The sequence below is a fragment of the Silene latifolia genome, chromosome 11 (assembly GCF_048544455.1).
Source record: "Silene latifolia isolate original U9 population chromosome 11, ASM4854445v1, whole genome shotgun sequence".
Lineage (NCBI taxonomy): Eukaryota > Viridiplantae > Streptophyta > Magnoliopsida > Caryophyllales > Caryophyllaceae > Silene > Silene latifolia.
This window is the reverse complement of record NC_133536.1, coordinates 178,821,677-178,844,253: the sequence shown is the minus strand read 5'-3', so window position 1 is coordinate 178,844,253 and position 22,577 is coordinate 178,821,677. Positions and strand designations below refer to the sequence as shown.

Genomic DNA, 22,577 nt, shown 5'->3' with positions numbered 1-22,577 from the left:
CTAGATTAATTAACTCGCCTCCCTGTGGATTCGACCCTTTCTTACTGCTAGCTATTAGTTAGTTGAGAATAGGATTTATTTTGATAGGCCACCGACTGAAAATAACCTTATCAAATTTGGCACCGTTGCCGGAGAGGCAACAATTTTTCTGTTTGTTTTTGTTTATTTTTGTCTTTTGTCTCAGGGAGCATCAGTTCCTTGAGACAGTTTGATATTTTTCTTGTTGTTTTCGTGTATGCCTAGGTCTGACAGGTCGGAGATTATACCTTTTGATCCCGAGCTAGAAAAGACTTTTCGCTATAGACGAAAATTTTAAAAAGAAATAAGTCAAGTGGAAGACTTGAGTACACTTGACTACGAGCGGTTTACTTTCACAAAAGATTCGTCATTTAAAGAGGACACATTAGTTTTTGCGCCCGTTATTTCTAAAACATTGAAGATGCCGACCTTGGCAAGTCATTCCGAACCCACCATTGATTCTATTCCTAAAGGCTTTAAGCTCCCTACCACTGATAAAGGGACCTTTGAGATCAAAATGTCTTATATAAGTCTGGTAGAGCGAAATCTATTTGGAGGAAAAGATGGAGAGGACCCTGCCAAGCACATGGAGAAATTTGTCACATATTGTTGTTCTATTCCTTTGACTGCTGGGTTGACTCAAGATCAAGTCAAACAGGCTCTTTTTCCTTTCTCTCAGATACATGATAATGCAGCAGAATGGCTACGTGACTTGGATATGGAGATTGAATCAATCACTACTTGGATTTCACTAGCTCTTGCATTCTACAAGAAGTATTTTCCACCGCAGAAGACTAATGCTCTTAAAAGCCAGATTACGAGTTTTAAACAAGGTCAGACCGAAGACCTTAATCAAGCATGAGTTTGTTTCAAAACGCTAGTTCGATCCGTCCCCCATCATGGCTTCCAGATTTGGTTCCTTTGCAACCAGTTTTACAACAGGTTGTATGACGATCAAATAGCTACTCACATTGCTGAGTATGGAAACCCAAGAGGTAGTAATAGAGAAAGTGGTTCAGAAAACGTTATTGCGGCATAGCTGGAGGCCTTAACAGCTCAAATAGCTGAATTAAAGACATCTCAGTCTTTGGGTAATAAGCAAGAAACGGTTCATATGGTTCAACAAGAGATGAAAGCTTTATTGCAACAAATTTTACTAATTCAACAAAAGCAAACAGCTCAAATTTCTGAACTTATTGCCCATAATAAGATCCTAGACATTCAAGTTGCTCAATTGGCGGTTCAAAATCCATCAAAACAGCCAGGAATTATTCCACCTCAAGGTAAGCAAGCACATGAGGAAGTTAATGCTATTTCTTTGAGGAGCGGTACCACTTATCAAAGTCGGATGTACCCATTAATGAAGAGGAAGTCCCTTATATGCATCCTAAGGGATTGAGTAATCTCGAGTTTTGTGATGATGAGAAAGAATTTTACAAGGATCCAACAAGGGATAAGCAAAAAGACGAAAAAAGGAGGAAAGATGTGAGTACTCGATCGAGCCCCAACAAGATTGATCGAGGAACCACAGTACTCAATTGAGTACAACTGATCGGTCCGTTTCGTGTTCACAATTAAAGGTGTGGTCGTTGGGTCACGTCCGAATCAAAACACAATTTATAGCTTCACAAACAACTCTACAATTAGTAAAGAGGCAAGTAAAGGTCGGATCCCAAGGGACGGGTATTGAAATGAGATTTCTATTGAAACTAGTGGTGTCTTGGGGGTGTCACAAATTGTTTTGATGTAGAAGGTCACTAACTAAAATAGTAATGAAAATAAACTAACAAGATGAATTAAAAGGGGTATAAACAATTGATTAAAAAGCACTAGGGTGTCATGGGATCATAGGGGAATCATGGGAATTGATCATACAAACATGTTCTCAAATTATAAGCAAGCAATTATTATTGTGATGCATTGAGTTGGGTTATATCTTACAATCCTAGGAAAGTTTGGGTCCCGGAGCCGAATCGATTAGATTGTACAACACCTACAAGTCGACTTAATCTTCCCTACTCAACAACATGCATGGTCTAATGAGACTCGAGTTGGGTTATGTCTTACAAGTCTCATTGAAAAGATAGGAGATGGTGGTAAATGCAAGGATTCATAGGCTTAGCATTTCATCAAATATAACATGTGCATGAGTTGAGATCAAAACAAGCAAGCAAATAAAACATGAAAGCATATTAATTTAAGCATGAATCATTCCCCATGTTGGTTTTCCCTAATCACCCATTAACCCTAGCTAAGAGACTACTCACTCATTATCATGTTGATCATGCTAGCAAGGTTGTCAAACATACCAACAAAATGAAACATGATGAATAAATGAAAGTAATTAACAATAATTAAAAAGGGATTAAGACAATTATACCTACTAATGATTCCAATAATAAAGCAAAGATAAAAGAAATACTTGAATGCTTGATTGAGAGGTTGTCAATCTCCCAATAATAACCCAAATAATCTTCAATTACCCAAAATAAAGGATGAACAAAAGAGAGATTAAGGAAATAAAACTTGTATTAGAACTTGATTAATTGTTGATTACAAAACTAAAGAGAGATTTGATTGATATTAACTACTCTAAATATTGATAAGAAGAACATGCTCCTCTAATTAGACTAATGGGGTATTTATAGTGGAAATTAGGGGGATACATTAGGGTTAACTAAGGGCTAAACTAGTAATTACACTTTTTAGATTGAGCAGGGAGGAGCCGGTATTTTCCGAAGGAAGGGCTTCTTTCTTCGTAGCTTGGAGAAGAGGAAATCGCGCTGTAGAGGAATCCGGGCGGATTAGGGTCGGGACGGGCGGATTCTGGCGAAGGAACCCGAGCGGATTCAAAAGAATCCGGGCGGATTGTGGTGATGGAATCCGAGCGTCTTGGTGGAAAACCGCATGGATTGTGCAGGTGGAGGACGGCCGGATTGTAGACAATCGGCGCGGATTGTGCCTCAGCAAGACTTCTTCTTCTTTTCTTCCCTTTTCTTCATAAATTCCCTGGAGATTTCCTTGGGTACTCAAGGATCCTTTCTCAACATTGCTCATCTACTATCATATGTACAAAGGCCTTCTAATCTTGTCTCTCCTTGATGCTTGGTCATTGAATTCGATCAATTTAGTCTCGTTTTGCCATGAAAATGCAAGATTCTTACTCCTTTCCTACCAAGGGATCAAAATCTCAAAGAATATGCAAAACAAAGAACTAAAGATAATAAATGACCCAAATATGCACTAAAAAGCATGGGAACAAGGTTAATTCGGGGGCTTAATATGCGCTAATTATGGTCACATCAAATATCCCCAAACCGAACCTTTGCTCGTCCCGAGTAAAGAGGTGACAAAGACTAGGACCATTATTTAAACTAACCTAATAACATATCCGATATGAGACAATTAGCGGGTCTCACTCCGCCCCTTCAACTCACAACAAGACAACCATGAGGTAGGATGCCTTCTTGCAAGGCAAGGTGGGTCTTGCCAAAATGGCGACGCATCCAAACATTAAGCACACAAAATCACATAATGGATGCATCTACAAAAGAATAGCCACTTCCTCATCAAGTGGCGGAGACACTAAAGAGGAATAAATTAAAGAGCATGTAATACTTCACAAATACTAGTTCAACAAATTACTAAGGCTAAGAGGATGACACTAAATCACCTCCAAATGGTGTTAAACTAGACTACTTTCGTCCTCAATTTCCAAATGCTTTCGTCAAGAGCGATCGGTTGGTGGTGGAATGATGATCCCTATGATGCTAGTAGCATATGACATGACAAGTCTCGAATTCTCTACAAAAGTAAAGGTCATGGATCGTCCCAAGCTCGACCAAGTGGCTTGACAAAAGGCTTTTTGGGAATGAAATGCTCAAATCTTTATTCACAACGGGTGGATATAACTAGTATTCAAAATTGTCCTCATTTCACTTTCACATTTCAAAAATTTAAGATGGGGTTTGTCCCTTCCGGGCTAGTGTTCTTTGCTTTCGCCAATCGCTTATTAGGCAACCGGTTAACCTCTAGACAATAGCTTTTCGGGGTGATAGTCACTCTGTATGTGGGCGGCCGAATTCACAACCGTGTGGGCGTCCAATTCAATGGATCCCGCACCAAAGCACATCGAAGTGGTACGCCTCCATCAAAACAATTTAAATTTCTCAACATTCAACAATTCATAACTTTTGAGGTTTCCTTGGCATTAAATTACTTCCACATGACAAAATTCCTTGAAGTGAGCACTTCAAGCTTATTGATAGAAAATATTTTTGGACTGCCTTACCACAAGGTCAATCAAGGTCACCTAGACAAGTTAACCAAGTCCACATCGCATCACGGGGTTGGATAGGTGACTCACATGCAAACCCTTGACTAGGCCTTGGGTCATGGGTCAAAAGACACTAGTATGACACTATCTAGGGTGTTTTACAACCATTCTAGTAGGCAAAGTCTTAAGTTGAACAAGTATTTGTAATGGCTTAGTTGCTCTTGTCAAAGTTCCTAATTAGGCATTTTTCAAAACATTTCTAACATGCAACTACATGCCATGATGCAACTAATATAAACATCCTAATGCAAGTGATTCTATCAACTAATATGACATATAAACTACATGCAAGTCCTAAGTTCACTTTGTTTATACCGCATCAATCAAAATAAAGTCACATAGTCATTAACATAAAGAGGAAAAAGGAGATTGGAAAGATCATACCATGCGGTCTTCAATATCCTCATGTCTCGGATGTGGCGTAGTCAATCAATGTGAACAAGGATAGAACAAACACAATATATACAAAACAATATATACACAAGACTACAAAAGGAAATAAACATGTTTTTGGATTTTTTCAATTTTCAAATTTTTATGATTTTCGAACTTTTTGAATTTTTTTGGATTTTTTGAATAAGAGTTAAATGTTAGAATTCCCATCCCCACACTAATATGGGCATTGTCCTCAATGGCCAAAATGATGGAAATTATGCAAAGATGATGCATGATTTCTATACTAAATGCAATCTACACTAAGCTACACTACATGATGCATGATTTTTGTTATGACGGAGAGGATAATTTAGATTACCTCCCGTTTTGTATGCATTAACTTCCCCAAACCGAGTTAGACACTATTGCTAATGTCCAAGGATGGGTGTAGTTCATGCACACACTATGCAATGCATGAAACTAATTTGTCATTTTGGATTTTGAAAATGGGAACAATAAAATGAGAACACCTCAATGGTACCGAGGTGTTAGTCCTCTATGGTGCTAGGACTATTCCAATCAATGATCAAGAAAATAATTAAAACAAAGAGAGAAATAGACAAACCATGAGAGGGTAGGAGCCTCCAAGGCTTGCTAATCTTCCATCATATCATCACCATCATCACTTTCCTCATTAGAAGTGGTCTCAATGCCACTTCCCTCTTCATTTGCCTCTTCACCTTGCTCATCATCTTGCTCACCATCCTTTTCTCCTTCTTCACTTGCTTCCTCATCAATGTTATCATCAACTTCTTCATTACCAACAATCTCATTGTCACCCGAAACGACCCTAGATGCACCCGGAAATAGGACTTCTCTATCCGCCCAACTAGGCAAAGGACATGATGGATCAAGTAGTCCTTGCCTAGCTAAGTGTAGGAGGGGTGGATATTGAGCCAAGTAAGCATTTTTCCGATCCTCAAAGGCTTGCTTTTGCATTGCTTGCATGAGAAGAGTCAAATAATCATTTCTAGCTTCAACTCCTTCCGGCTTGAACTCTTGATACTCAAAGGGGTAAGGTGGTATGACAATGGAAGAGGAGGGCATTTCAAGTTCACCCTTTTGTTGTTGAATAATATACTCGGCCTCTTTAGAAAGGGGAAGTAGATAATTGGTCCGATGGACGCTTAGACGACAAATATTTGAAGGCAAGGGGAACGATCTAGCTTCACTAGTGAGCCATCCATACTTGGTATCAAGAGGGTTATGGGCAATCCACTTGTACTTGTGTATCATAGTATGCAAATAAACAAGATGACCACCCTCCTTTGCTTTATACTTGTTATCCTTGTTGAAGTTAGGATCAAAGTACTTAGCTAGGATAGTGATTAGGCCGCCATTGACAATAACGGTAGTGCCCTTCTTCCCACAATCAATGTTGAGCCATCTATCTACCAAAAGCCTCAAAGAGTTGAAAGGCTTGGTGTGTACTCTTCCAATGTTCAAAGCCGATTCAAGAAGAATAAAATCAAGTTTGGTGAAATGGTTGGTATCTTTCCTTGCAATAATGGTGTTTCCTATGACCTTGTGCCATACTCTTATGCCCGGATGGTGGACTAAAAGAGCACGACTCGTATGAAAGTCCTCAAATTTCCTCCCGGAAATTGCCTCCCAAAGAGGGTCGGGGTCATACTTTCCATAATTCTTAAAATAACTCGGTTCATCACTAAGACCCAAAATTTCACCCAATTCTCTAAAGGAAATGCGTATACTAACATTAGCTAGACGAAACTCGAGATTCTCCCTACTCTCAACTTTGGTGACTTTCAAAGAACTCAAAAACTCCAAGGTAAGGGAGGGGTATGTCAATTCTTTTGGTTCAAACAATTTCTCTAACCCCATGGCTTTGAAAAAGGCTCTAGTTTGCTCTAGGACACCCAACTTTCCCAAGGTGTCTTCACAAATAAATTTGGTGGATTGAAGTGATTTCCTAGCAAACTTGGCAAAAGTATCTCTATGGGTTTTGGAAGTAAAAGTTACCTCCGGATAATGCAAAAGTTGATCGATTTCCAGAGTAGAAGATGTTGTTGCCCCCATAGAAGGTTGTTGTTGTTGTTGCACTTCCAAGTTTGGTGTTGTTACCACCATAGCCAATGCTTTCTTTGCTTGAAGAGCCTTTTGCCTTTGTGAAAGTGTCTTTGGTGCCTTTGTTGCCTTTGTTGCTCCCTTAGTCCTTGCCATTGATGAACTAACCAAGAAAAGAATGAAAATTCTTCAATTTGTAGTGTACCCAAATCGATTTAAAGGTGAAAGGCTTTGCCTTTATGAATTCAAAAATCGACTCAAAGGTTGAAGATTTTGTGCTTGGTTTTGATTTTTATTGAAAAAGGAGTGATTGATTTGTTGTTAGAAGGATGATTTGATTTGATTTTGGTGAATGTAGTTGAGGGATTTTGTTTTTGTGATGGAGAGGATGAGGGTTTTGATGTTTTGAAGTAGTGTTATGAATGAGTGAATGAATGAATGAAGGTGGGAGGGATTTTATAAAGACCGAAAAAATTCGAACTGCAGGGGCAATCCGTGCGGTTTCTGCCTAATACGGGTGGATTCTGCACTTTCTGGGTTTGATAAAACTCGCCTAAAGACGGGCGTATTTAAGAGAAGACGCTCGGATATGCTTGATACGGGACGGGCGGATTCTTCAGAAGATGGGCGGATTTCAGACCAGGAATATTTCTTGTTTTCCTAAGCAGAGAAGACGGGCGTCTTCTTTCCAAGACGGACGGATTTCCAGAAACGGGCGGTTTGCTGTTCATAACGCACGGATTCTCTTACAGTCAAAAATCTTTCAAAATTTCAGCTTATAGGGACGTGCGTCTTTAACCCAGTACGCTCCGATTGCAAGAAGACGGGCGGATTCTCTTGAATCCGCTCGGATTCTACCCCTTTGTACCCGGATTCAGTTCCACCCGTGTACAATGCATATCCCTTATCAACCTCCTATTCTTCTTCATATCTCGTGTTCTTCATTGTGGGGGCACTACTAAGGCATGGATAGCCTAGGCAATTGCCATCCCCACACTAAGCTAGAGCACTACACATCAATTGAAATTATTAGTCCCTCCCTCACTTCTCTCTCAAACATGACAATTATCTTTATCAAAGTAAATAAAAATCCAAAGATGACAAAAATGAAATACAAGAATTCAAATGCGAGTTAGGGAGTTAGAAATATTTACAAATGGTGGTTTAGGGAGGACTCCACCAAACTCTCATTCTTGATGAGATGTCAAGGGGGCATGTTCAAGGTGTTGTTGATGTTGCTCAACACCTTGAAAAAGTAATCAAAAACTTGTTCATTATCATGGTAGAGGTCTTCAATAGACCTTGGCCCTTGTTGTCGATCTTGATTGATGGCATTACCAATGTAGGGATTAAAAATCCCTTCAAATTCGTCGTCCTAAAGACCACAAACTTTATCAAGTTGATCATTGAAAATCTCTTGATTTGATGGAGACAACTCTCCCAAATTCTTCTCTTGGCCAATGAGGCCATTCTCTTTTTCTTTGGTTGATTTTGATGAGCTTTGCAAGCTCTCCTTGTCATAATTCACTTGCTCTTTGAATGGAGCATCTTCAATTTTCTTCTTCCATTGGAGTTCCGATTTCGTCCTTTCATCCTTTCGGCTATAATGATCAATCATGAAACACGGTTTATGCAAACGAGGAGCTCTCATAGTCTTGTCAAGATTAAAGGTTATGATTTCATCTCCCACTTCTAGAGGGAGCTCACCATGTTTCACATCAATCACCGCACCCGCGGTGTGTAGGAAAGGTCTTCGTAGAATGATTGGAATGTTGGAATCTTCCTCCATATCAACAATGACAAAGTCCACCGGGATGAAAAACTTCCCAATTCGTACGGGGACATCTTCCCATATCCCTAATGGTGTCTTCGTCGATCTATCGGCCATTTGGAGTGTGATGTTGGTGCTTTTAAGCTCTCCCATCCCCAACCTTTTACTCACCGAGTACGGCATGACACTCACACTAGACCGTAGATCACATAAGGCTTTGTTGATCGTTGTGTCGCCAATGGTACACGGTATTGAGAAGCTTCCCGGATCCTTTAGTTTTGGAGCTGAAATCCCTTGAAGTATTGCACTATTCACCTTAGTGAAGGCGATAGTCTCAAGTTTCCGGATCGACTTCTTCTTTGTGAGGATATCTTTCATGTATTTCGCATAGGCCGGCACGTGATTGATTAATTCCGTGAAAGGAATTGAGACTTCCAAATTCTTCACAATTTCCATGAACTTTCCAAGTTGATCATCAAATTTGGGCTTGGCTTGACGACTTGGAAAAGGAAGTCTAATCACAATGGGCTCCTTCTCCTTGACCTTGTCTTCATTTTTCTTTGAACTTTATTCTTTTGATGGTTCTCCATCTTTGGAGTTTTGCACCATTTCTTCCTTATCACTAGCTTCCACAACTTCATCCTCAACTTGTTTCCTCGGTACTTCATACCTTGTACCACTTCTCAAGTGAATGGCACTAACCGTTTCATGTCTAGGGGGATTACTTTGAGGTGGTAATTGCCCCTTTTGTCTTTGTGAGCTTGAAGATGCTAGTTGAGTCAATTGTGTTTCCAACATCTTGGGGTGAGCTAGGATGTTGTTGATGGTGGTTTCCTTTGCTTGGCTATGTTTTTGCATTTGAGTGAAAAATTCTTGTTGATTCTTTTGCATTTGGAGGACCGCTTTTTGGACATCAAAACCTTGGTCATTTTGGTGATTGTATGGATTTTGATTTTGGTAACCTTGGTTTTGATTGTAAAAGGGTCTTTGATTTTGGTTTCTCATGTGTGGTGGAGTGTATGTTGTTTGAGGGTTTTGGACATTTTGGCTTTTGTATGAGAGATTTGGATGGAATTTGGTGTTTTCATTGTAATAGTTGGAATAAGCGGTACCACTCTTGTATGCTTGGAAAGCATTCACTTGTTCATTTGTTCCCCTACATTCACTTTGGTCATGTCCCAAAGTTCCACAATTCTCACATATCCCACTTGGGATTGATGAGGATGCCGTCATGGCATTAACATGATGCTTTGGTGATTTTGAGACTTCTTCAAGTCTAGCCATAGCTTTTTCAAACTTCAAATTGATTGTGTCAATATGAGCACTAAGTTGAGCACCCAATTGAGTAACGGAGTCCACTTCATGCTTTCCTCCTCTAGTAGCCTTGCGAGGTCTACTATATTGTGAGTTATGGACCGCCATTTCCTCAATCTTGTTCCATGTTTGATTGTCATCAACTTCGGTGAACATTCCATTTGATCCCATGTTGAGAATGTTCCTTGAATCCTCATATAGACCATTCCAAAATTGTTGTACCAAAAACCATTCGCTAAGTCCATGGTGAGAACATGAGCGACAAATTCCCTTGAACCGCTCCCAAGCTTCATACAAAGATTCTTCATCCCTTTGCTTAAAACCCGTAATTTGAGCTCTTAGCATGTTAGTCTTTTCCGGTGGGTAGAATTTTTTGTAGAAAGCTAGAGCCAACTTCTTCCAAGAATCTATTCCGAGAGTGGCCTTGTCAAGGCCCTTCAACCATTGTTTCGCGGTGCCGATTAGAGAAAAAGGAAATAAGACCCATCTAATTTGGTCTTGAGTCACACTGGTTTGAGAGATTGCATCACAATAGTCGCAAAAGGTTTCCATATGAGAATGAGGGTCTTCACTAGGCATCCCCCCAAATTGGCTCCTTTCGACTAATTGTATAAAGGCGGATTTGGCAATAAAATTTCCGGTTAGATGTTGTGGTGTAGGAGTACCATTGGGTAAATTCTCCTCGGTGGGTACGGAGTGTGACGAGAATTTAGGCATTGTAGGTTGATTTTGTGGGGTATTGTGTAATGGGTTCTCCTCTCCTTCTATTGCGAAAGGGTTGACGAACTCAATAGTTGGTTGAACAACTTCACTAATACCTCTTAAATTCCTCCTAACAAGTCTCCTATTGTTCGTCAAGGTTCTTTCGATTTCACGGTCAAAAGGTAACAAATCACCTTGTGACCTTCTAGACATGCAAAATATCAAACAACTCGAAAACAATTAGAACAAACCTTGAGGAGGTTTTACTTCCCCAAGGCGAAGAAAGACACAACTAATAACAATAAAAGGGAAATCTAAATCAAGTAAACACCGTCCCCGGCAACGGCGCCATTTTTTATTGGTCCGTTTCGTGTTCACAATTAAAGGTGTGGTCGTTGGGTCACGTCTGAATCAAAACACAAGTTATAGCTTCACAAACAACTCTACAATTAGTAAAGAGGCAAGTAAAGGTCGGATCCCAAGGGACGGGTATTGAAATGAGATTTCTATTGAAACTAGTGGTGTCTTGGGGGTGTCACAAATTGGGTTGATGTAGAAGGCCACTAACTAAAATAGTAATGAAAATAAACTAACAAGATGAATTAAAAGGGGTGTAAACAATTGATTAAAAAGCACTAGGGTGTCATGGGATCATAGGGGAATCATGGGAATTAATCATACAAACATGTTCTCAAATTATAAGCAAGCAATTATTGTTGTGATGGATTGAGTTGGGTTATATCTTACAATCCTAGGAAAGTTTGGGTCCCGGAGCCGAATCGATTAGATTGTACAACACCTACAAGTCGACTTAATCTTCCCTACTCAACAACATGCATGGTCTAGTGAGACTCGAGTTGGGTTATGTCTTATAAGTCTCATTGAAAAGATAGGAGATGGTGGTAAATGCAAGGATTCATAGGCTTAGCATTTCATCAAATATAACATGTGCATGAGTTGAGATCAAAACAAGCAAGCAAATAAAATATGAAAGCATATTAATTTAAGCATGAATCATTCCCCATGTTGGTTTCCCCTAATCACCCATTAACCCTAGCTAAGAGACTACTCACTCATTATCATGTTGATCATGCTAGCAAGGTTGTCAAACATACCAACAAAATGAAACATGATGAATAAATGAAAGTAATTAACAATAATTAAAAAGAGATTAAGAGAATTATACCTACTAATGATTCCAATAATAAAGCAAAGATAAAAGAAATACTTGAATGCTTGATTGAGAGGTTGTCAATCTCCCAATAATAACCCAAATAATCTTCAATTACCCAAAATAAAGGATGAACAAAAGAGAGATTAAGGAAATAAAACTTGTATTAGAACTTGATTAATTGTTGATTACAAAACTAAAGAGAGATTTGATTGATATTAACTACTCTAAATATTGATAAGAAGAACATGCTCCTCTAATTAGACTAATGGGGTATTTATAGTGGAAATTAGGGGGATGCATTAGGGTGAACTAAGGGCTAAACTAGTAATTACACTTTTTAGATTGAGCAGGGAGGAGCCGGTAATTTCCGAAGGAAGGGCTTCTTTCTTCGTAGCTTGGAGAAGAGGAAATCGCGCTATAGAGGAATCCGGGCGGATTCTGGCGATGGAACCCGAGCGGATTCAAGAGAATCCGGACGGATTGTGGTGATGGAATCCGAGCGTCTTGGTGGAAAACCGCACGGATTGTGCAGGCGGAGGACGGCCGGATTGTAGACAATCCGCACGGATTGTGCCTCAGCAAGACTTCTTCTTCTTTTCTTCCCTTTTCTTCATAAATTCCTTGGGGATTTCCTTGGGGACTCAAGGATCCTTTCTCAACATTTCTCATCTACTATCATATGTACAAAGGCCTTCTAATCTTGTCTCTCCTTGATGCTTGGTCATTGAATTCGATCAATTTAGTCTCGTTTTGCCATGAAAATGCAAGATTCTTACTCCTTTCCTACCAAGGGATCAAAATCTCAAAGAATATGCAAAACAAAGAACTAAAGATAATAAATGACCCAAATATGCACTAAAAAGCATGGGAACAAGGCTAATTCGTGGGCTAAATATGCGCTAATTATGGTCACATCAACAACCCAGGCTTGATCGAAGACACCCCCCAGAATTGACATTTTCGCGTGTTTCAGCTACGGCATTGGAAGAAAATAGGATCCTCGATCGAGTGACTACTGGACTCGATCGAGTACACCCTATAACTGATGATGATGCTTCCAAAAGTACTTCTAAAGCAAAAGAAGCCGAGCCAATTAAAATTCAACTACCTTTTCCACAATGATTGGAAAAGTCTAAGCTTGAACAACAATTCGGGAGGTTCATGGAGGTAGTAAAGAATCTTCAAGTAAGTGTACCATTTACTGAATTGGTCACTCAAGTGCCGGCGTATGCTAAGTTTTTGAAACAGATCTTGTCCAAGAAGCGGTCTTTTGATGAAGTTGAGACGGTAGCATTCACTCAGGATTGCGCGGCCGTATTACAAGCTAACTCACCACCAAATCTAAAGGATCCAGGGAGTTTTTCTATTCCTTTTCATATTGGTAGTATAGCTATTGATAAAGCCCTTTGCGATTTAGGGGCTAGTGTTAGTGTCATTCCGTATTCTATATGCAAAAAGTTAAATATGGGTCAACTCCGTGTTACTAATATGACCTTGCAAATGGCTGATAGATCTTTAAAGAAGCCTATGGGTGTCTTAGAGGATGTGCCGGTTAGAGTAGGGAAGTATTTCATTCCAGTTGACTTTATCGTTATGGATATGGGTGAGAACTCTCAAGTCCCTATTATTCTAGGTAGACCGTTCCTTCACACTGCAGGAGCACTCATAGATGTTAGGGATGACAGTTTGACACTAAGAGTTGGGGATGACATTGTTAAATTTGTTCTTGATAACGCTTTAAAGCGTCCCCACTCAGTAACTCCATGTTATATGCTTAATGTTGTTGATCCACTTATTCATGATTCCTTTGCTTTATGCTTGGACAAGAATCAGTCCAATGCCCCTGTTGCTGCATCAGGACCATGGAGCAGGGAAGTCGATGAGATAGAGAGATTGATTTATGGAGATGAGCCTCATTCTGAGCCAGTTTATTTCTTTGATGAAGATGTTGATATAGAAGCTGAGCTGGATGCCTTGGAGGCCGGAATTTTTAGAAAGGAGCCCGTCAAAGTTTTTGATGAAGCTCCTACGACGGATGAAGAGCCTCATCGCCTCCCCAAAGATGATGGCTTGAAGAGCGATGAAGATACTTGCTCATATTTTATATTAGATTTTGAGTTTGATGAGCCAGAACTTTATTCATTTCTTACATTCTTTGCTTGGACTTTTTATTGGTGCTACTTATGTCTGTGTTTAGCACGTGCGCTACTTTTTAATTTACTATTGCGCGCTTTAAATTTTATTGATTGTGCCTTGGATGGGCATTTATTTTAAATGTAGGAAATCATCTCGCTAGATGATTACTCGATCGAGTGCAGCTAGGCTCGATCGAGTACCCTTGCTCTTTGGGTATAAATCATAGCCAGATGGTGAAGGAATTGAGCGGTTGGTTATTTTCCCCTATTTTTGCAGCTGGTTTGGGGGAACTCCTACGCTCCTACCCGGTATTCTCTTCCCTTATATCTACTTTTATTGTATTATCTCTACTTCTTTTCCATTCCTTTTGTTAGATGTGTCCTTTAGGTTGCTGGAAATTTGTGTGCGATTGCTATGCTGTAGACGTCACAATAAGGTCACTGTGACATTTAGGTTTGGGGAGGAGTTTAATTATATTGTGTGATTTACTTATTGTTGTGTGCATTTATATACCAAAAATCCATAAAAATTAAAAATTTTCAAAATACAAAAACATGTTTTTACTTTGTTTTAGGTCGAGTCTTGGTGAATTAAATAACAATTATGTTAAATTGCATTGTTTTTGCCTTTAAATCCCAATATAGTTGTCCATGTACTTTGTTTTGACCCGTTATTTATGAAAACAAAGCTCATAATTCAAGTCTTGACCGTTTTGACATGCCTTTTACTAATTAGATTTGGCACAATTATGTTGGTAAACTACTTAAATTCTGAGGTTTATAGAGCTTTCTAGGCCATGAACATCAATAAACTGGTCTCTTTTGTTATTTAGGCTTGAGTGTGGTTTCTCCTTGTGGAATGTGTAATATCAAATGCATAAGTGTGACATTGATTTCTTGATACTTTTATTGCTTTCATTTGACTAAGTACATGTGGATAGGCGGTTCTTACCGTTCAAATAAGCCTTACATTACCTTTTGTTTATCCCGTTTAAACCCATGTAGCCAACTTTAAATTACATCATATGAGCTACAATCCCAGAATTTGCCTACCTTTTCGGGACAGTCGCAGTTGCTTATTTTTCGTGTCTACTTTGCTATTATGGTTGGGTTGGGACTTATTGTCATGTGGATATGGCAAAGTACTTATTAGCAATTGTATTGTATCCTTGTGTTGGAAAAAAGAAAAAATATGAAGCAAAAGAAAAAAAGGAAAAAACAAAAACAAAAATAAAAATAAAAAAAAAAGAATTGAAAAGAAAATATGAAAAGAAATTGATTGCTTCGTTTTGGTTTTGTCAAGGATCGAAAGGATGTTTACTAGAGTCTAATGCATATTTGGAAAGTACTTCATAAGCTCTCATACGTTGTAAAGTTGAGATGATTTCTCTAGTTGTGTTGTATTCATGCTTACTTTTGTCTAGAATTGGTTTTGGTTTAGTGCTGAGACTACTGTCTTAGCTTCACATATCCATAACGTGCCTTGGTACAAACCATTTCTATGTTTGCCCATTTACCATCCTTATTGTCCTTGATATATGTACTTTTGTCTACATTGTGAATGCATATTAGTTGGGGAAATCTCTATCACATTAGATTGCATGCATGTTTCACAAGTTGAGTAAGTGTTTCTACTTCTTTCTATCTTCACATATAAATCACCCATACTTATGAGTGCATGAGTGAATTCACGAGAATCCGACTAATTTGTCTTGCATCGAAAGGTATTTGGCATTTGTCTATAGTATGGTGACATGAAACTTTAGCAGCTACGTTTTCTATTACCTGTGCCTTTGAATTTGTTTTATTAGTACACCTTGGTCATTACTTTGTTACAGATACGGATAGCTTGGAATTTGTATGTGAATCAACATTAGCTCTGAGTTATTTGTTTGCCATTTGTATGATTGCTTTATGTAATGTGTGATGCTTTGTTTGAGGACAAGCAAAGAGATGGTTTGGGAGAGTTTGATGAGTCATAATTATATGCATATTTATGTCTCCCCTTAGTTACTTTCGGTACAGTTTTCGTGCTAATTTATATTAATTACATGCCTTTTTTGTTAGAATGTTGTTACTTCCACTATTTGGTGTTTAATGCAGGAATGATGCATTTGAGGAGCAAAAGAATGAAATGGGCATCGCGGAGTGGGCATGAAGGAATACACGAAGCATGGCACGGGAATCTAGAAGAATAAAGGAAGAGAAATAAAGAAGACAACACGAAGAAAAGAGCTGAAACAGAGAGGATCCTCGATCAATCCCGAGCAGGCTCGATCAACTGGCTATGTACTCGATCGAGTACACCCAGGCTCGATCGAGTACACTATATTCTCAGGATTTTCCACAATTTCCTTAAGTCGGTTATGTTTTACTATAAATACCCAATTCGTACCCTATGTTTATTTACGCTTTATTCTACCTAGTTACGCTACTTTACAATAAAATCTCTCTTAAAAACTCTTAGTTTAGTTTGATTATTGTTTGGGCCAAAATTCACTATTTGGCCTAAGCTACATGGCACGAGATGAGTGGGTAATTAATTAAGCAAATGGACCCATGTCATACATGGGGGAGTCGGGCCCATGGACTAAAGGGAGAGGAATACGGGTAAAAGACTAATGATGGCTACGACCCGTGAAGCTACTAAACCCTACCTTGAGGAACAAAGCAACCAAGGGAGAAATCCTAATAAAACAACTAGGATTTATTCACTATAAATACAAGGAAACAAGATAGAAAAAGCATGATTTGACATCTACCGAACAAACACAAAACGGTGCACACAGCCATACTCCATGAGATCTACGTGCAAATCATACACACATAAGCCTGCCGCCCTTGTTAATCTCACCGAAAGGTTCATTCACCATCATCAAGTGATGATAAAGCCATCATTACCTCTCCATATGCAAATCCATATCTAATACGTGAAATAAAGCCTAAACCATCATCCATGCCACATACTTATCCACCCATCATCATACAATACTACATGTGCATCCCCAACACCAATGATTACTCCACTAGTTCCACATCTAACCTACGTAGTACGTACACCTGGATAAACCCACAAAGCCCCTGACGTCTGATGACGGCATCATCTGTCGCGATTATACGTTGAACAAGTTATTTATCATCAGATCGTTATACTTCCTCCATTCAACTCCACTCTACCGCCTTTCCATTTTCATCCATTCAACTCCACTCTACAACTTACTAAAAAAAGAAAGTAAAATGACATATTATCCTTATAACAACATTTTATTTACAAATAATGCCACTAAATGGCCCACTTACTTTTACCTACAAAACACACCCTAAACTAATCCTAGCCCAATTAACACTACCTAATCCATCTTAAATGATTAACCCTTCCCTCCAAATTTTAATGACCCAACCCAATAATCTTCTGAATATACCCAATAATCCATTCAAATTTGTGAAGGCAAGTATGGACGGGATCACATTCCGTCTCCTTCAACAACCCAAACCCAATATTGCTCTCCTCCCATTCCGTCCATATCATACTCTCAACCCTACATACCCATCACATTCTCTCAAACCTTCTACACAATTCTAAAACCCTAATCTCTCCCTTCTCTCTCTACATCCGCCTCCTTCAATTCATCTTCTCTGAAACCCTAGAGCTGCCATTCCGTCTCCTTCACTTCATCACTTCACCTTTGTCTTCTCATCTTTATATCTTTAAATACGTCCTGTCATGAAACCTCCTCATCCAAACTGTGGTAATGAGTGTATCCCTTGTGTTTTTTATCGTTATCGTGTTGGTTTACAAGACGATGAACGCGATGATCACTGTGATGAAGGCGGTGATGTTTATGATGAATCTGCTCCTGAATCGCCTCCTCCAACCCATATCGTACCTGATTCCCTAGATCCTGATGATTTGGGGACTGAAGTTGAAGAGACGGAGTTCGATGATGTGGCGTTTGCATTCCTTTGTCGCCTCAAACGCCTGAGAACGTCGCTCCTTCAAAGGAGCCTGAAACGCCTGAGAAAACCACTTTAATCGAAGTGGGTGGAGGATCTGGAGAGGCTGAAAGTCCTTGCACAAAGTACGTAAACCGGTATTTGAAGTGGATGGCGGACAAGCGTCCTAAAACGCCTGAGAAAACAACAGAGTACGTTGAAAAAGCGGTGGTTGATCCTCCGTCACCAATGACTGTGAAATTCAATGTGTTTGTTGATAGACAGTTGTCTAAGCGATAATTACTTCAAGGTGTTGGTATAATTTCTATCCCCTAAATTTTTTTTTGTATTTTTATTTTATTTATTCGTATATTATTTCAACTATTTATTGAAATGCTGGGTTAACTGCTGTTAGGATTTTTTGTATGATTTGTTGTTAAGATTTGTTCTATGACTCATGCATTTTTTCTGAATTCAAATCTTCTGAATAAACGGTTTGTATGAATTGAAATTGATGTATTGTCTGTTTGGTTTGTTTGTATAAACTGAAAATAAAACTGTTATAATGTTGGTAAGCATCAATAGAAAGTTTGTTTCTTTTGTCTGTATGAAATTATGGTATTTTTGTTTGTATGAACTGAAATTTTGTCTGTCTGAAATCTTCTTTTGTCTGTCTGAAATTATGGAAATTTTGTTTGTAAGAACTGAAATTTTTACTGTTAAATTTTTTACTGTTATAAGTTTAAAATGATTATTAAGGGCACAAATGGGTGTATCCGTCTGACTGTCTACTCTACCACTTTTTGTTTGTCTGACTATTATGGAACCAATTTTTGTGTGTCTGTCTATATTATTTTGTTTTAATTTCTGAGGATTCAAGGCTTAATGTGTTGAATTTTTTCTGTTAGGATGCAAGGTTTATTGTCATTAACCTCGATGATGGTCCTTCCTGGACTGAGGGGTATCATCACTGTTAATGTTACTGTCATTGTTGCTCTATGATGATTATACCTTAATGGTTTGAGAGCTATACATGGTTTTTGGTGGAGTCTAGTTAAGTGGCCAATAATGTTTAGTTGTTCAGCCACCACATTATAAATGAATGAATGGGTGTGTGTGTCTAACCATCTAAGTTGGAGTACTTTGAGAGCTCAATGATTACTCTACCTTCATGGTTTGAGGGCTGATATAGTACTCCTGTTCAATGGAGAAGACATGGTCTACCTTCATTGTTTCTGTGTAGGAGGCTTTACAACTTCAAACAACTCAATGATGAGGCCACATTGGCCTGAGAGTTGTTTAAACCAGACTTGCTCTATGATGATTATACCTTAATGGTTTGAGAGTTATACATGGTTTTTGGTGGAGTTGAATGGAGGAAGTATATGTACGTTTTATTGCCCATAACTTACAAGTTTTTTTGCCACCACATGTTATATTAATGAAAGGGTGTGTGTGCTCAATCATGGTAACTGCAGTTGAGCATGGTCTACCTTCATTTTGTAAAGTGTAGGAGGCAAGAATACTTGGGACAACTCAATGATGAGGGCAAACGTAGTCTGAGAGTTTGTCTATGCATTTTGCAACTGTCTGAACTGTTAAAATTTGTCTGTCTGAACTGTTAAATTTGGACTGAAACTGTAAAAATCTGTCTGTCTGAACTGTTAAATTTGGAGTGAAACTGTTTAAATCTGTCTGTTTGAACTGTTAAATTTGGACTGAAACTGTTAAAATTTGTCTATCTAGACTGTTAAATTTGGACTAAAACTGTTAAAAATGGTCTGACAATGAACGTTTATGAAACTGATGTTCATTTGAAACTGAAATTGCCTTAATTCTTAACTTCAACTTCAAATTGTTATATGAACTTCAACTTTGCATTGCATATATCTGAATGCATATAACTTAAAATAATCTGAACTGAAACTGATGTTCATTTGAAACTGAAATTGCATATTCAACTTTACATTCATCATTAGGCTGCAGTTTAATGTTCATTTGAAACTGTTGTTCCAATTGAACATTAAACTGAACATTACATAACCTCTATTTAAAAAGGCATTACATTCCATTTAACTGATCTACTATAGCTTCAACATTATATCCTAGTTCAGTCATTATGTATTCTAAACCTTCAGTTTTACCTAAACCCTGCATATATTCAATGCATTGCGTTACTAAAACTTCATTGACTATTAGATTCCTTGGCAACATGCCAATTGCAGCTAGATGACCCTTCCCCATATGAGGGAGTGAAAAATTGTTATGACCCTTACACTTCATCATCTCTATCATAACTGCTTGTAATGATAAGAAAATGCTGTTGAGTTTGCTTGGACTGTAATCGATAAATGCTTGCATTACTTCATTCACTAGGTCGTCCACTGTCTTTGCTGCCTTCTTTTTTGTAATGATTGTAGTGCCTTGAAATACCCAAGGTCATTAACGTTTAGGTCCGGTGAGTTAGGAAATTTGAAATACTAACTCAATATTAAATCCATCTGAATTTTCTGCTGCCATAAAATCAGGATCATCATTCTTGATGTGTGGCCTAGCATTGTCTTGTTGTATGTAAATATGCTTGCTAAAACCTTCTGGCCAAACACTCTTAATTGCTGGAATTACTTGATGAATTAGACAATCGTTGATTACTTGTTTTGTGATGGACTCAATAGCCTTAGTCTCTAATGTACCCCTTGGCCTATTTCTGCTTGACCTAGCTGCTGGAACTTGATTAGTAAATGGAAACATGCCTATTTTACCATCAAATATGCATTCACCATCTTCACCATAAATAGGTCTGCTGACTGCACACATGAACATCACTTTTGTGATGTACCTCTTTGATTGACAGCTTCTATGAGACAGCTCCTCCCCCTCGACTACGTACACTGTTTCATTGTCTTCCGTAATATAGAACCACTTCTCATCCATGTGTATTATGTTGCTCATTTCATTAAAAATTATTTCAGTCACTGGAACATTATTGAGATCTAAGAACTCTTCAAGAACTTGTTTAACAACCAATGACTTTAATGAATAAAGTAGCCTTTGATCCTTGTGTAACTCACTGAGTTTAGGATATAATGGGCTTGAATGACGTTTAAGTAAACCTTCTTTCACCCATGAATGGACCGTTCCAACTGAAACTCCACAATTTTCATAAACTCTGATCATTGTGTCCCTTAGTGATTTGATATGTTCAATGTTTGGTAAAATCCTTTTTCTATTTTTGTTGTCTATCCTACCACTCTTAACATCTAATTTTTCACCTACTAACCTTGGTTTTTTTTTGCAAGCCTCCATATGTTTGATATGGTCCTTACACTTACATTGAATCTGTTTGCTGCCTCTTTGATTGCACCACGATCAAGCTGCCCGTCATTTGATTTTTGAAGCAAGTAGATGGCGACTTCAGTTCTGGTTTCTTCAGACATGTACTTGAACCCCATTGATGCTCTTAAGAAAATTTAGGAAACTTGTGTAATTTAATGGTAGTGATGGACTGTAATTTATTGGTCTGTAATTAATTTTAGAAAGTTTTTTTTTGTTGTGTTGCTAATGAATGAGAGAATATGTAATTTAATGTGAGGATGATTGTAATTTATGCATAAAAATAACCTAGTTGGTGGGTTCCAACAGCTTGACTGGACAGATTTTAGTGGGAAATAAAGTGTTTGGTGGGGTTTTTGAGGTTTTGTAATTTTGGTGGGAAAATTAGTGTTTGTTTAACACACTAATACTTGACAAATTCTGATTCCATAAAGTAAATGGCACAACTCCATTTGTACTTCTATTCATTTTTTAATAAACCCTTAAAACTTGTGTTTTTTGCCAATAGGTAGAGTGGAGTTGAATGGAGGAAGTATATTGTACTTATGCTCCGATTATCATATAATGGATTATTGGCGGGATACCGACTCCCCCCGCGGTTGTTTCCCACATCAGATTTTCCGCGTCACCAAAATCTAATGTGTCATTATTCTTTTATTTTGCCCTTTACAATATTTACGTCATTATTTCGTCATAAGTCATCTATAATTTAACCCTCCGATACGACTCTAAAAAGAGTAGGTCACTTTAACCCCTAACGTGATAGAATATCGTGTTTTGACAGTTTTTACCCAAAATAATTATTATTGTTTCCGAATCTATACACTTCTTAATTACGGTACTCTCTAATCTTTCTTTATTTGTTATTAATTCAAGTTCTATTTCATTCAATTGCTTGTTATACATCTTTACATGCTTTCAATTATGTCTTTTATAATTATTATTGTTGTTATTACTATTAGTATGCGTAGCTAATTTCATCTTCTAGGGTGAAAGTGGATCTAGGTTGTTAGAAAATGGTTAATTAATGAATTGATTGTTACATTGCTCTTGATTGTTGTTCAATTGTTGTTTTACATCTGATTAACTAATTACTGATCAGAAACTAGGATTTTCATTGACCGGGTTAAGACTAGAATAGGCCACGATAATGGAATTAGACTAACTTAATAATAGCGATCGCATGTTAATTTTAGATCTAAAAAGACATATTAGAATCGACCGATCATATGACTTTCAATAATATAAATTGCTCAATAAATGAATTAAATCTCACCCTTGGATGACTACCTAGTGAACTCAATCCCTAGACTCTTTAATATTATTGAATTTGTCTTTATTTACATCGTAATTAGTTTAGAAATCAAACAAACAAAACCTCATAAAATTGTTACCTTTAAG

At 38.1% G+C, this 22,577-nt stretch overlaps 1 protein-coding gene and 1 non-coding gene across 2 annotated transcripts; one reads left to right on the top strand and one right to left on the bottom strand.

The window, feature by feature from the left end:
- Window positions 1-10,137: 10,137 nt before the first annotated feature.
- Window positions 10,138-10,244, top strand: LOC141616652 (small nucleolar RNA R71). The gene has a single exon (XR_012530984.1). It is a non-coding gene; the product is annotated as a small nucleolar RNA R71 (small nucleolar RNA).
- A 9,660-nt stretch (window positions 10,245-19,904) lies between these two features.
- Window positions 19,905-21,295, bottom strand: LOC141614415 (uncharacterized). The gene is made up of 3 exons (XM_074433162.1): window positions 21,124-21,295; window positions 20,325-20,986; window positions 19,905-19,994 (listed from the first exon to the last, which is right to left on the bottom strand). Exons 1-3 carry the CDS (start codon window positions 21,293-21,295, stop codon window positions 19,905-19,907), a joined length of 924 nt encoding a protein of 307 aa, XP_074289263.1.
- Between the last annotated feature and the right edge of the window lie 1,282 nt (window positions 21,296-22,577).